General features: G+C 50.4%; 1 protein-coding gene across 6 annotated transcripts in view; it reads left to right on the top strand.

The window, feature by feature from the left end:
• The window catches only part of Rangap1 (Ran GTPase activating protein 1), a 23263-nt gene extending 9633 nt beyond the window's left edge, over positions 1-13630 (top strand). For 4 of the 6 annotated variants that reach the window (XM_031350185.1, XM_031350176.1, XM_031350154.1 and 1 more), the window contains 13 exons: positions 477-536; positions 2239-2418; positions 4413-4547; positions 6227-6385; positions 6845-6958; positions 7238-7337; positions 7435-7519; positions 8365-8560; positions 9359-9478; positions 11416-11518; positions 12246-12334; positions 12418-12539; positions 12758-13630. In XM_031350185.1, the coding sequence (XP_031206045.1) occupies positions 477-536; positions 2239-2418; positions 4413-4547; positions 6227-6385; positions 6845-6958; positions 7238-7337; positions 7435-7519; positions 8365-8560; positions 9359-9478; positions 11416-11518; positions 12246-12334; positions 12418-12539; positions 12758-12827 (1533 nt within the window). In that variant the 3' untranslated portion in view covers positions 12828-13630. Of the gene's footprint in view, positions 1-476; positions 537-2238; positions 2419-4412; positions 4548-6226; positions 6386-6844; positions 6959-7237; positions 7338-7434; positions 7520-8364; positions 8561-9358; positions 9479-10689; positions 10745-11415; positions 11519-12245; positions 12335-12417; positions 12540-12757 lie in introns of those variants that run through there. The other 2 variants (XM_031350157.1, XM_031350166.1) reach the window with 2 other exon arrangements.
• Positions 13631-13775: the final 145 nt, after the last annotated feature.

Here is a 13775-nt window from a genome sequence, read left to right as displayed (position 1 = left end):
TGTAGACCAGGCTGGCCTTGTACTCAGAAATCCGCCTGCCTCTGCCTCCCAAGTGCTGGGATTAAAGGAGTGTGCCACCACTGCCCGGCCTACGGACACTCTTGTATGGAGAACAACAAAAGGGCAAACAGTGGAAGTGGGGGGGGCCCAGCCCCAGGTAGACATCAGGAGGGCTAGAAAGAGGTGCTTCTCCATGCTAACACGTCTGTTTACTTCTGTCATCCGGAATCTTCTCGGCCTGCCAAAGGGTGGAGGGATCAGAGAGAATACTCTTTGCTCCCAGGTCCCTCTCCCTGTGGCCAAAATTGTTCTAATCCTCTGCTGAGAAAGCCGAAACTAGGAAAGGTAGTTTCTCTTGGGTGCCTAGCACTCAAGGAGGCATTGCTGTGTGAGACGTCACTGAAGGCTGCTCCTGAGTTCTGCAGTAACCGTTCTTCCAGTAACGTTCTTCCAGTAACATTCCTTCTCCCTCACAGCGATGCCACTGGAGCGACATGTTCACCGGAAGGCTTCGGTCTGAGATCCCACCAGCTCTGGTAAGGACCAGGCACAGACACCCCCTCACACTTGTTGACTCTGGAGAATCAGTTCAGCCTCACAGGGGCAAACAAGGCTAGCCCAGCTCCTACCCTGGGTCCCGACAGATGATGGGAGCAGCTGAGGATGTGAAGGAGCCCACAGGGCCAAGCCTTGGATGGGAGATGTTGCTCAGAGCAGGCATTCCCAATGTCCTGGTGCCCTGGGGGCCAGTGTCCTTAGGATCCTGTCTCTATACAGCGTCTTGTGACTGCACCACCTTTCTTTGTTACTGAGTTCCTTTCTTTGCTGTGGCTGCAGTTCCAGATTGTCTGGGGCCATTTTCCCAGCATTTGAGCTTAGAGAGAGGGAGAGGAGAGAGAGCCAACCTGAGTCTTAGCACAGGCTTTCAGTGGGCTACTCTAGGTCTTTCTGCCTAGCACAGGGCCTCAAGACAAAGGAATCTGTGGTGGTGACTGTCCTGTCTCATCCTCAGACCATCAGTACAGCATAGTGGGGTTCCAGAAAAGCCTCCTCCTCCTCCTCCCTCCTATAGAGTCATATAAGGGATCCTGGTCCACTATGTGGGGCAATCCTGACGGGTAGAGTTAGGTTAGTGTTCACCCTGGAAGGAGAAGCAGGATTCCGAACACGGCTGAGTAAACTAGCCTGGACAGGACAGAATGTACAGTAGCTTTCTTGTGGCCTCTCATAATCATTTAGTTCCAGCATTGAAAATGTGTTGTATCTCCACATTCCCAATCCCAAGAATGCATCTTTCAGGCATGTAAGTAAGAGAAAGTAAGCAAGCCTTTGGGCATGTGACAACACTGGTCCAGGGAGAAGGAGACACAGCGCACAGCTGGGGCTAGACCTTCAGATGGCAATGCAGCCATTGTTTTTGTTGAGTGACAGGATACTAGGGTAACTTTGTGGGTGGTGTGGGCAAAGGTGAGGTGTCCCCTCTTGAAGGCTTGCCATTGTGGGCTACTTGCCCACGCTTATGTCTGCCCCTTTCCTCCATCCCTTCTGTGGCAGAGCCACCTCTGGTCATTTTTCCTGGCATGGCTGGGGTTGTCTTCTGCAGCACTCCCGTGTTTCCAGCAGCATCCTGCTCAGTCAGCCCTGAAGCTTAAGGTGTTTCTGAGACCTTCCTGCGAATCCAAGGGGCCCACCTTAGGCAGGCTGCCATCTTTTTGTATCTCTGCTCTGGTTTCTGTTGTGGTTGGGAACCTTGATGTTGACTGGCTGGTTCTCATCTTCAGTGAGCTCCATGGCCCCTCCTACAGAGAGCCTTCCCAGATTGTCCTACCCCCAGGCTCCACTTACCCCTGTTACAGTGTAGGAACAGAAGATGGAAAATCTGCTATAAAGGCCAGTGTGTCCGGGCCAGCAAGGTGGCTCAGTGGGTAAAGATGCTTGCGTTTGAGTATGAACTGTGCACGCCAGTTTAAGCTGCATTCATGCAATAAATGCCCTGGTAGAGAGAGAACCAGCTCTCAGAAGTTGTTCTCTGACCTCTATACTTGCATTTAAGTACATATGTGCCTGCACTCAAACACACAATAATAATAATAGTGACAGTAATAAATAATTTTTAAGCCAGTTACTGTGCTACATTCCCACTGACTTGGGTATGACCTGTGAACAGGGCTAGGGGCTGGCAAAGAAGTGGCAGCTGGTAGATGTTTGGGAGACTGACTGAGTTCTCTCTCTGTCCAGATCTCTCTAGGGGAGGGACTCATCACTGCAGGAGCACAGCTGGTGGAACTCGACCTCAGTGACAACGCATTTGGACCTGATGGAGTTCGAGGCTTTGAGGCCCTCCTCAAGAGCCCAGCCTGCTTCACCCTGCAGGAACTCAAGCTTAACAACTGTGGCATGGGCATTGGTGGTGGCAAGGTGGGTTGGCAGCCCTGGGCGGTCCCTTCCCTCATCCATATTGGGCTGTGTGTTCTGGCCCTTAAGACCACCTTTGGGGACAGGGACTGCTGTGTGTCACTTGAGAGGAGAAAAGCAAAGCCTCAAAGTCTGCAGCCTGCAGCTAGTGAGGAGAGGCATCCAGAAGGTTAGGTTGCTAAGCAACCATTCCAAGTTCTTGAGTTGCCTTGGCAACACAGAGGCAGTGCTGCTGTATAACCTGCTCTGACCTGCTGGCTGTGCAGAATATCCCTCTATCTGAGTAACAGACCTCTTGTTACTCAGAGCATCCGGCACAGCCTCGTCTACTCTGTGACCACCAGCCATGCTGGGACGGACACTGCCCTCCTCTTGCCGTCTCTTTCTGAAGTTCATCAGACCCAGAGCTGGGACATAGCTAAGGGGGATGGGGTGTGTTTATGAAGATGGCTTTGTGTGCATTGCTGGTACCACCTCAACTTTCCTGTACGAGTAAACAAATGTGTGTGGGGGGGGGTGTTAGAGAATTTGAGCCTTCACCTGGGTTTTTTTTGTTTTTTTCCCCGGCCTCTTATTGTGACAGGATCGAACCTAGAACCTAGGGCTCCACCATTGAGCAAAATTTCACAGGCTCCAGTCAGATCAGAAAAACCTAGAATGGGCCTTGATTTGTCCAGGCTAAGGAGCCAGTGACTGCCTCTGTAGAGGTTGTTTTGTGTGTGGTCTGGTGGCGGGTTCCAGTCCTTCCCTAGCTACCCTCTTCCCTGCCTAACACCTTTAACTTAAAGGAAGTTTCTTAGGTATTTGGGTTTTGGGTTTTGGTTTTTCAAGAGTTTCTCCACGTAGACCAGGCTGGCCTTGAACTCACAGAAATCTGCCTGCCTCTGCCTCCCTCAAGCTGGGATTAAAGGTATGTGCCACTACTGCCTGGCTGTGTTTTGTTTGTTTAAAACCTTATTTATTTTATTTATATGAGCACAACACTGTAGCTGTCAGACACACCAGAAGAAGGCATCTGATCCTATTACAGATGGTTGTGAGCCATCATGTGGTTGCTGGGAATTGAACTCAGGACCTCTGAAAGAGCAGTCAGTGTTCTTAACTACTGAGCCATCTCTGCAGCCCTGTGTTTTGTTTCTGAGATGTTATCTTGTAGCAGTCTTATCTCAGACTCAGCAGCTTCCATCCTCCTTCTTCCTCCTAAGTGCTGGGATGGTGGGCATGATGCATGATGCCTTTTCTCTCTATTGTTAGGGATCGAGCCCACGGCTTTTTGCATGTGAGCACTGTACCAGCCAAGCTACATCCTTAACCAGAAGTAGTTTACCTCTTCTGTTTGGCATATTGAAACAGCCATACATCATACATTTTGTATTTGGGGCTCTTCCTGAGTTAAACAAAGGTGACTTAAGCAGTTAAACAAAGTACTATCAGATGGTGCAGATGGTCCATGGTCTGACAAGAACTCACTCAGTGTAGGAAAGACACTTGAGACTCCATTCTGATTCATGGTCTGCTGGTTCAGTGACCATGAGAAAGTTGGTTGTTAATTATTCTGGAGGTTGAGGCAGGAAGATCACCACCCTGGACAACATAGCAAGACAGGAGGCACTTGGATGGCTAAGTTACAGAGTATGAGTTCAAGGCCAGCCTCAAGTACATGAGGCTATCTCAGTGCAAGAGTCTGGCCTCTTAGTCCAGTTCCTTCGTCTGGAAGGTTGAAATCATGACAGTTTTAACCTAACAGAACTCTGAGGTAACTGGGAATCCACACCACAGTTAGCTTAAAATCCAGCTGGTCTATCTACCTCTACGTGTCGTAGACCCTGCAGCTAGCCCCAAGTACAAAAACACTACAAAGTATAAAAGTTCTATGGACATTGTGAAGTTCTGTGACCATTGCACTTTCGCGGTGTGGTTCACAGAAAACATTCTCGAGAGGCAGGTGGGATCAGGACCTGGCCAAGTTATGCACACACCTGTGCCTTCCCCTACAGATTCTGGCAGCAGCTCTGACTGAGTGCCATCGAAAGTCCAGTGCCCAAGGCAAGCCACTGGCCCTGAAGGTGTTTGTGGCTGGCAGAAATCGCCTGGAGAATGACGGGGCCACTGCACTGGCAGACGCTTTTGGGGTGAGTCAATTCCTTTCCCCTGCTGAGCCAGACACAGAAGCGGGTCATAACAGGTTGACACCCTTGGTTTATTAGTTTTGTTGGGTTGAGATGGGATGTGTCCCTCATTCTAGCTGGTGTGGAACTCTAAGTAGACCAGGTTGGCTTCAAACTTACAGAGATGTGCCTCTATCTCCTGAGTGCTGGGATTAAAGGTGTCAGTCACCATACCTGGCTTCTTTCTTTTGGTTTTTCAAGACGGGTTTTTGTTTGTTTGTTTGTTTAATGTAGCTATGGCTGTCCTAGAACTCATTCTGTAGACCAGGCTGGCCTTGAACTCAAAGCCTGTCTCTGCTTGCCAAGTGCTAGGATTAAAGGTATGCTCCACCACCATCTGGCTCTTTGTCAAGATCTCTGTTTATTATAGGTGTTTGTTGGTGCCATGCCATGGTACACATGCAGAGGTCAGAGGACAACTTGGCGGGGTTAGTTCTCTCCCTCCTCTTTGTGAGTTCCAGAGACTGAATGTCTGGTTGTCAGACTTGCAGAGCAAGTATCTTCACCCACTGGACTATCTCACTGGCCCCTGCAGCATCTTTGCCGTGTCTGGGTTGTACTTTAGCTATGAGGACAGATTCTGCCCTCACTAGCAGCAGCAGCCCTGTTGTGGCCCTCAGTGGCCTGGCCCAGGAGCTGTACCATGAGGACACCTCGTCCACCCTTGGTAGGAATGGCCCTTGCAGCTCACTCTCTAGGCTGGAGGGAACTGCTTGCTGTCCTCACACAGGCCCTTCCTAGGGCCTGCAGCCCTCAGTCCTCTACTCTGCCTACTTTTATGTATGAGTACACCATTGCTCTCTTCAGACACACCAGAAAAAGGCATGAGATCTCATTACGGATGGGTTTTGAGCCACCATGTGGTTGCTGGGATTTGAACTCAGGACCTTTGGAAGGGCAGTCAGTGCTCTTAACTGCTGAGCCATCTCTCCAGGGCAGGAGCTGGAGTTTTAAGGGAAAGCTTCGGGGTCAAGAAAATGCCTGCGGGAGTAGGGGTGTAGACAGGCAGCTGAGCAGAGGGCAGTGCTGCACTTGCCAAGGACTTGAGTTTGGCTCTCAGTGCCTGTGTCAGACAACTCCGCTGCCTGTGAATCTAGCACCAAGGGAACCTCTTCTGGTCTCTTGGCACCTGCACTCACAGGCACAGACACAATTCCCAATAATGGGGTTTTTTGTTTGTTTGTTTTAAAGAAAATGCCCCGGTGGGAGTGTAGCCCTACATGAGCACACCAAGGCTCTAGTCTTTGACACAAATTGAAATGTCAACAAATGGGGAAATGGTGGTACCCAAAAGCAGAAAGGATGAGGTGTCAAGGGCCTAGAAAGAATGCGTCCTGAAAGCGAGACTGTACCTGGAAAGATGTCCTCAGAAAAAATGAGTGGCCCTGCACATCCAGAAGAGCCCCGACCATCTGCCAAAGCTTCCACCCCCACCACATCAAGGATACCAATGAGAAACCTCTATTCTAGTTGTGAACCTGGCCAGTCTTTGGCATCTCTGACCCCTTGTCTTCTCCCCAGATGTGATGTAGTTGTGTTCAAAATCTTGCTTGGAGATCTGTGTCTGGACACTGGTAGCATCTCCCACTGGGTGTTGTCAGTGGAGCCCAGGCTGCACTTCTCAACTCTGTTTTGCCCCACAGATCATTGGGACTCTGGAAGAGGTCCATATGCCACAGAACGGAATTAACCATCCTGGTGTCACGGCCCTAGCCCAGGCATTTGCCATCAACCCCCTGTTGCGAGTCATCAACCTAAATGACAACACCTTCACTGAGAAGGGTGGGGTGGCCATGGCTGAGGTGAGGCGGGTGTTTCAGGCTGCATGGGCCTCTGGGAGCTCGTTGGCAAGCATGACTCTGCCCCTACCTTTCTATCTTTCTATGACGAATGGGAGAAATCTACAGACTGACGAGGAGCCTTCATTAAGGCTCGTTAATAAGTTGGTCTTTATTTGAAATGACTGGTGTTCAGGGGTATTGGAAAAATGAAGGGAAAAGGGATTTGAGACCTTGTGGTATTGCCCAGTCTGAAACTGTGAGTAATAGGAAGTCCTGATGTGAGGGTTTGAAGCTGATGCGATGCGATGCAATTAGAGTTGATTCCTGCTTTGGGGAGGACTCCAACATGGCAGCAGTGAAGTTGAGGTTTACCCAGGGCTTCAGAGGCCTGTGGGCAGTGATGAGAACTGAGGAGATCCTGAGGCTGGGCCAGTGTGTAAGAATGATGGCATCACCTAGACCCTCATTCCCTCCTCTCAGACCCTGAAGACTCTGCGACAAGTGGAGGTGATCAATTTTGGAGACTGCCTGGTGCGCTCTAAGGGCGCCGTTGCCATCGCAGATGCTGTCCGTGGAGGTCTGCCCAAGCTGAAGGTGCCAGCTTTTCCCCTTGTGTGTGTGGGGGGTGGGATATGAGTTCATAAGGGGTCTGGTATGAAGGAGGGTGGGCCAGGTCTCAGCCTTGTTACTTAGGTATAAACATGTCAAGTACTTTGCACTGGGTTCATGGTATTGTTTTTATTGTTTTTCTTCAACCCCCAATGCCAAAGGAGAGAGACCGAGCCTGCTTTCACTGCTCAAGGAAAAGTTGAGAACAGGGCTGGTCTTTGGCCCAGCTTTGACATGCCTCTCTGCTGTGCCTCTTGCTTTTAGGAGCTGAACCTGTCATTCTGTGAAATCAAGAGAGATGCTGCCCTGGTTGTCGCCGAGGCTGTGGCTGACAAGGCTGAGCTGGAGAAGCTGGACCTCAATGGTATGTATGCTGCGGGGGTCAGCCTCAGCTCTGGGCTAGCTCTGGGCAGCTGGACCGAGCAGTGGCATCCCTGACCTCCCTTTCCTTCCTGGCTCAGGCAATGCCCTAGGAGAAGAGGGCTGTGAGCAACTTCAGGAGGTGCTGGACAGCTTCAATATGGCCAAGGTGCTGGCATCTCTCAGGTAGGGAACTCTGGGACCGTGGCTCCAGAGGCCAAGGGTCAGGCCTGCTCTTCACTTACTCTCTTTGGCTTGTCTCCTGCTACCTCCCAGCCTAGGTGTTGGAGAAAGGATGGAGGAGAACTTTTGTGTGTTCAGGAAAGGACCAGCTTACAGGCCTGCCTATGGGGAGCCCCTGAAGGGCTGCTGTCCCCACCACCACCAACCACCCTTTTTTTTTTTTTTTTTTTTTTTTTTTTTTTTTTTTTTTTTTTTTTTTTTTTTTTTTTTTTTTTTTGAGGCAGGGTTTAGTATAGTGACCCTAGCTGGCCTGGAAGTCATAGAGATCCCCTTGCCTCTGCCTTCCATCACACCCATCAGGTCTTTGGTAGAAGCAGCAAGTGGAGGAAAGTGGGAGGTTCAGGCTCCTGAAGGGGGTTAAGGTGGGCAGCACTGGAAAGTTAGTTTTCCAGCATTATCTGCCCTATCTTGGTCATCCCTAGGGAGGGTTCATTCTCATGATGACCCTGTGTATGTGTTCTCAGGGCTGGGGCTGGGGACTCCAGGGTAAGGCAGAGCTCAGGGGAGCTAGGAGGACACTGTTCTTCCACACACGTCATAGCCTCTGTGGCTACATCTGGTAGCATCCAGATGGTGCTACCCAGGCTCCTTTCTGCTCTTTGGGGACAGTGACCATTTCTGAATCTGTGTCTGTCTGTAGCAGAAGTACCATCCTTAGTGGAATGAAAACTCTGGTGATCCCGCTTGCCATCCTGTGTGCAGTGCTTCTTGGCCTAGCCAGGTCCATCGCGTCAGAGTTTAGACCTCTGAGTCAGCATGGGCTGCTGGCCTTTGGGTTCTCTTTGCAGTGATGATGAGGGAGAGGATGAGGATGAGGAGGAGGAAGGAGAAGAGGATGAGGATGAGGATGAAGATGAAGAGGACGAGGAGGATGACGATGACGAGGAGGAGGAGGAAGAGGAGGAGGAGGAAGAGCCACAGCAGCGAGGGTCAGGAGAGGAGCCAGCTACACCCTCCAGGAAGATCCTGGATCCTAACAGTGGGGTGAGTTTGTTATTTGCTGGGATCAGAGTCCTGGGGTATGGCTAGCATCTGTTTAAGGCCAGTAATACAAAGGCCAGCTGGTTCTCAGAAAGTCACTCCAGGAGGGACCTTTTTGTTTGAGTGTCTTGTCAGAATGTAAGTGTACTTGTATGCTTATGTTTATCCCATGTAGAAATAAATTAGGACACCAAAAATTACGCAGAGCTGAACATGACTCATGCCTGTCACCCTAGCCTTAGAAGAATGATGCAGGATGATTTCCAAAAAGTTTTGGGACTACCCTGGGCTACGTAGTTAATCTTTTCTCCTCCCTATTGTGGGTTATCCCAGTGGCTCCTGGGGCAGTCCAGAGCTGTAGCTGGGGTTGACATTGACTTGGGTTAGTTGTCTGCGCCTACTGGCACTTTGTTCATGTGTGTCTCAGGTTCTGAACTTTAGCTAGAGCCCACACTCCTGTGGAGCAGGGCTGCTCTCCTGTGCTCTGGGAGCAGCTGACTGATAAAGCGCCTCTCAGGGTTGGGTTTCCCTGGTCCTTGTTGGCAGCAAGCGCTGACCCAGGCACCTGTGGCAAAGCTCCACTGAGTGCTAAAGCTATATGCTGCCTCTTACCAAACCTCAGAACACCTGGGTGAGCCCCCATAGAACCCATACACTTGGGGACCTGTGACTGAGAGCTAATTTGGACCTAGACTCTAGAGCTGGCTGGAGTAAGGATGCTATTGGCACAGGACCAGGCACAGCCAGGTCGAGGAATCTGGGGTTTGGAATCTACAGAGCCCTGTGTCACCTGTTTCTCAGGAGCCAGCTCCCGTGCTGTCCTCCCCGCCTCCCACAGACCTCTCCACCTTCCTGTCATTCCCCTCCCCAGAGAAGCTGCTGCGCCTGGGTCCCAAGGTCACCGTGCTGATTGCCCAGCAGGTAGGAGCACTCCCAGTTTCCCACCCCTTTTTTAAAAAGTAGGTTGGTCAGTGAGCTGTAGTGTAATAAGGGTCCCTGCCATGTCCTAGCAAAAACTCAAGTTGGAGAATGAGTTTTTGCCAGATTTACTTGTGCATGCCCATAATGTGTGTTCCATGAGCTTCTGCCTGCCTAGCTGCTTCTAGAGCAAAGCCCCTTTCTGGGTTACCTGTACAGGTCAGGTGCCATCCAGCCACACCTGATGTCAGTCCTTAACACCATGCTTCAGCATGGTTTCTGTTACCCTGGCAACCTGAAGTGGAGATCACATCCGTCTTTAGATGTATTTAAAGGACATTGTTGAAAAAAAGGAAAAAAAGCTATACATTTTGCTAGGCACACACCTTTACGTTCAGTTTAGGAGGCAGAGGCAGGTGGACTTCTGTGAGTTTGAGACCAATCTAGCCTACATAAAAGTTTCCAGGTCAGCTGGAGATATAGTGAGAAGCTGGTCAATAAGTTAAGAAAAAAAAATCCTTTTATTTTCTATGTGTGTGGAAGTCAGAAGATAGCTTGCAGAAGAAGTTGGTTCTCCTCTGCCAAGTATCAACTTCAGGTCTTTAGACTTGGCCTGCAGGGTTAGACTTTAAGATGGCAGCCATTCCCTCAGGCTGATTTGTAGTGTTACAGTCAGATGCTGACCACTCCCTGCGTATTGCCGACTGTCTTGGCCCACCCATTCCCAGGAATAACTCGAGACTTCTAGAGCTCAGGCTATTTCCCAACTAGCTTGTATAACCTAATCAACTGTCTGTATTAATCCTCTGCAACACGGGGGCATCTGTCTTCAGCCTACAGACCCAGAATATCTGACAGACCTCTCTGTAAAGCAGGAAATATGAAGGACTGTCCTACATTGACTCTGCAGAGTTGGTCAGCCAGCTTCCCAGTGTTCTGTTTGCCCACAGTATGCTCTCAGCAGTTTGTGCCTGGTGAGCAGTTTGTCACGTTTGAAGCAAATGCCAATAGAGGCTCTCCGAACTGGTGTTGGGGGTACTGCTGATGGGTCTCGCTATCATGAAAGGCTTCACTCAGCTTCACTCTGAAAAGGCATCTCTCAGAGAGCCATCATTTCTAATATTTATTCTATTTTAAACGATTGTCCAATTTTTGTTTTGTTGTTTGTAACAACATGAATTTCTTAAGCATTTTTTTTTTTTTTTTTTTTTAAGATTTTGTATGCTCTGTTTCCATGCACATCAAAAGAGGGAATCAGATCATTTACAGGTTGGCATGTTTTCCTGTGGGCCTCAGTGTGGGCTCTGTACCCACTGGCTTCGCCATAGCCTGGGAAATACATTGACCTGGCTTGCTCAGTTGCTAAGAAACCCTCTTCCCAGGCTTTGGTGCCTGCCTTAGCCTAATCCCTGAATCTACCTATGTTTATTTAGATTTCTAGCTGCCATGTTGGATGTCAAATACTGTCAGACTATCTAATCCACCAGCTCCCGATAACTACAAAGATTTATTATTGCTCAGGCATTAGCTTATGCTAGTTCCTAACTAGATCCTAATTAACCCTAACTATATTAGCCCTCTCTGAGCCCAGTTCTTTCCCAGAGTTCATACCTATGTGCAGAAGTCTCACCTTTTCTTTCCCTGCCTCAGCTATATGCTGTCAGATCTTTCAGAGAATCAGAGAATGCCTTAGGCAGATGAGAAAGGACAGAGACACACCTTCACACTGTGTACAAAAATGATACCGCATCACCTGGGGATAACTTACTTGCTGCCAGGTTTTCACCTGACTCTAGGGAGTAATCTGGGCAAAGCAGCTATCTGTCCTTGCCACCTGCCTCGCCTCTCCCTGATATTGCCAGGGCCTTCTGCAGCTATTTTGTATGAAGTCAGAGTCCCAGGGCTCTGGTGTCTAACCAACCATTATGTCTTGTCCTCAGACTGATACCTCTGACCCTGAGAAAGTTGTTTCAGCCTTCCTGAAGGTGGCATCTGTGTTCAGGGACGAAGCCTCAGTAAAGACAGCGGTGCTGGATACCATCGGTAAGCAGGGAGGGGCAGAAACCAGGTGCTCTCCTGAACTGTGCGCTAGGGTTGTATATAGTTAGAACTTAAGCCAGGTAGGGGCAGGGCAGGATGCTTCTTATCTTAAAAGGCCAGATAGTCAAATCTGTCAGGGAGGCCTTTGTGCTCCTGTGGGAGACTCTGCACATGTGGTCACAAAAACATTAATTCCTGGAATCTTTGTGACATCTCCAAGCCCTACCAGTTCCCACGTCATTCTGTTTATAGGCCAACTCTGTCACCTTCTACCTGTCTCTTCTGTTAGAGCTCCGGGTATGTCAGGTTTGGCCAGGCAGAAAAGAGAGGAAGGTGCGGGGACAGACTAGGTCAGGGCAGGAGAAAAGGAACAGAGACACATGCCTCTTCCTGGGCTGTTCACTGGGAACTGGGAGCCTTTACAGATGTGAGAGACTTGCGTTCTGTTCTCCAAAACCAAAACCTCCCCTGGAGGTTTCCACTGCCCTGGCTCCATGCAGACTATACAGAATGGTACTGTCACCACACCATTTTATTAGATGCCAGATGGGAAGGCATTCCAGCTGGTGAACCAAGTCTTCCCTGGGTTCCAGGATTCTGACCCCAGGCAGCTGGATCTACACCCTTTGAGTCTCTCCCTCCTGACAGGGCCACAGTCAGGGGCTCCAGATACGCTTGTGTCTAAGCTCTCCTGCCTGCTTACTGCCGCACTCCATTTCTGCTTCCATAGATGCCCTCCTGAAGAAGGCCTTCAGCTCCCCCTCTTTCAATTCCAACACCTTCCTCACCAGGCTGCTGATCCACATGGGTCTGCTCAAGGTGAGCTTCAGTTATTCTGAGGGTCACTGAGGTGGGAGCAGGCCTCACAGGTGGTCTTGGAGCTTATCCACCTTTATTTGCAGAGTGAAGACAAGATCAAGGCCATTCCCAGCCTGCATGGCCCTCTGATGGTGTTGAACCATGTGGTGAAGCAGGACTATTTCCCCAAGGCCCTTGCCCCCCTGCTGTTGGCCTTTGTGACAAAGTGAGTGGTGAGGCCTCTGGTGTTCCTGTCTCTGCTGGAGCTAAAGCTCATGGGTGGGGTCAGCCCCAAGAGTCCCAGTCCAGCCCCCATCCAAAGGCCAGAGGCCCCAGGTTTCCAGCAGAGGACACCCCCTCCCCACCAGGAAGCAGACCTTTCTGGCCATGGAGCGCCCAGGGTCCCACGATGTCCATCCCCTCACTGAGCTGTCTTCTCCACAGGCCCAATGCCGCACTGGAAAGCTGCTCCTTTGCCCGCCACAGTCTGCTGCAGACGCTATACAACATCTAGATTTAAAGCCAGCTGCTTCTTGTCCTTCACCCTGCCCCAGTGACTGGGGGACTTGGATGGACTGAGCTCAGCCAGCATCTCCATTGGATAGGATCTTGACCAGAGGCAGGGGAGGGTCTTTGTCTCACATGTCATATTGGTCCTTTGATACTGTGTTGGTTTGGTGTGTGTGGGTATATACTTTCTGTCTGGACTGCAGATCTTCATCTCCCTGCTGGACTAATCCAGGTCCACTGTAGGGTACTGATGCCCCGGGGGAAGGGTAGAAAGCTGCTTTTTGATTAAACTTAGGCCAACTTAGCCATAGGCCCCGTTGGCTGTCCTGCCTGCCCTGCCTTCCTGTCCCACCAAAGCCTGGGGAATTGTCTGTGTGCTGTGTCCTGCTGTGTCCACCGTGCCTAAGGAACAGACTGTCAGAGATGAGCTGTCATTAGAAAGTGAAACTCTGGCCTTAAACATGTGGCTTGGAAGAGCAAGCCCACCAACCCCAAATAGCCCAAGAGTGGGAACTGTCTGGGGTACCCTGGTTCTTGGGCCCAGTGGAAAAAGACCTTGGCTGGCCCAGCCTTGTTCTTCATCCTGGGGAGGGAAGGGCAGGTCCCCTAATGCCTGAACCACATGGTGGGCCTACTTTATGAGGGTTTTCTGAGACAGGAGTGTGTAGAAGGGTTGGAGCTAGGTGGGAGATGCTCTGTGACTTCCCAAGGTGGCTACTTGGCCACCTCCTCCTTGCCGTTGTGTTGTCCATCTGGGCTGTGCCTGGGAGCTTCACAAATAAAGTCATCTGTGGTGGTTGCAAAAATCCAGAAGCTGCTTTCAGAAAAAGTGGGGACAGCCGGCGGCTGCGCATACACGCCTTTAATCCCAGCACTCGGGAGGCAGGGGCAGGCGGATTTCTGAGGACAGCCTGGTCTACAGAGTGAATTCCAGGACAGCCAGGACTACACA

Source organism: Mastomys coucha, unplaced genomic scaffold (assembly GCF_008632895.1).
Source record: "Mastomys coucha isolate ucsf_1 unplaced genomic scaffold, UCSF_Mcou_1 pScaffold11, whole genome shotgun sequence".
Classification (NCBI taxonomy): domain Eukaryota; kingdom Metazoa; phylum Chordata; class Mammalia; order Rodentia; family Muridae; genus Mastomys; species Mastomys coucha.
Note: the sequence above shows the minus strand (reverse complement) of the source record. Positions and strands in the feature narration are given on the sequence as shown.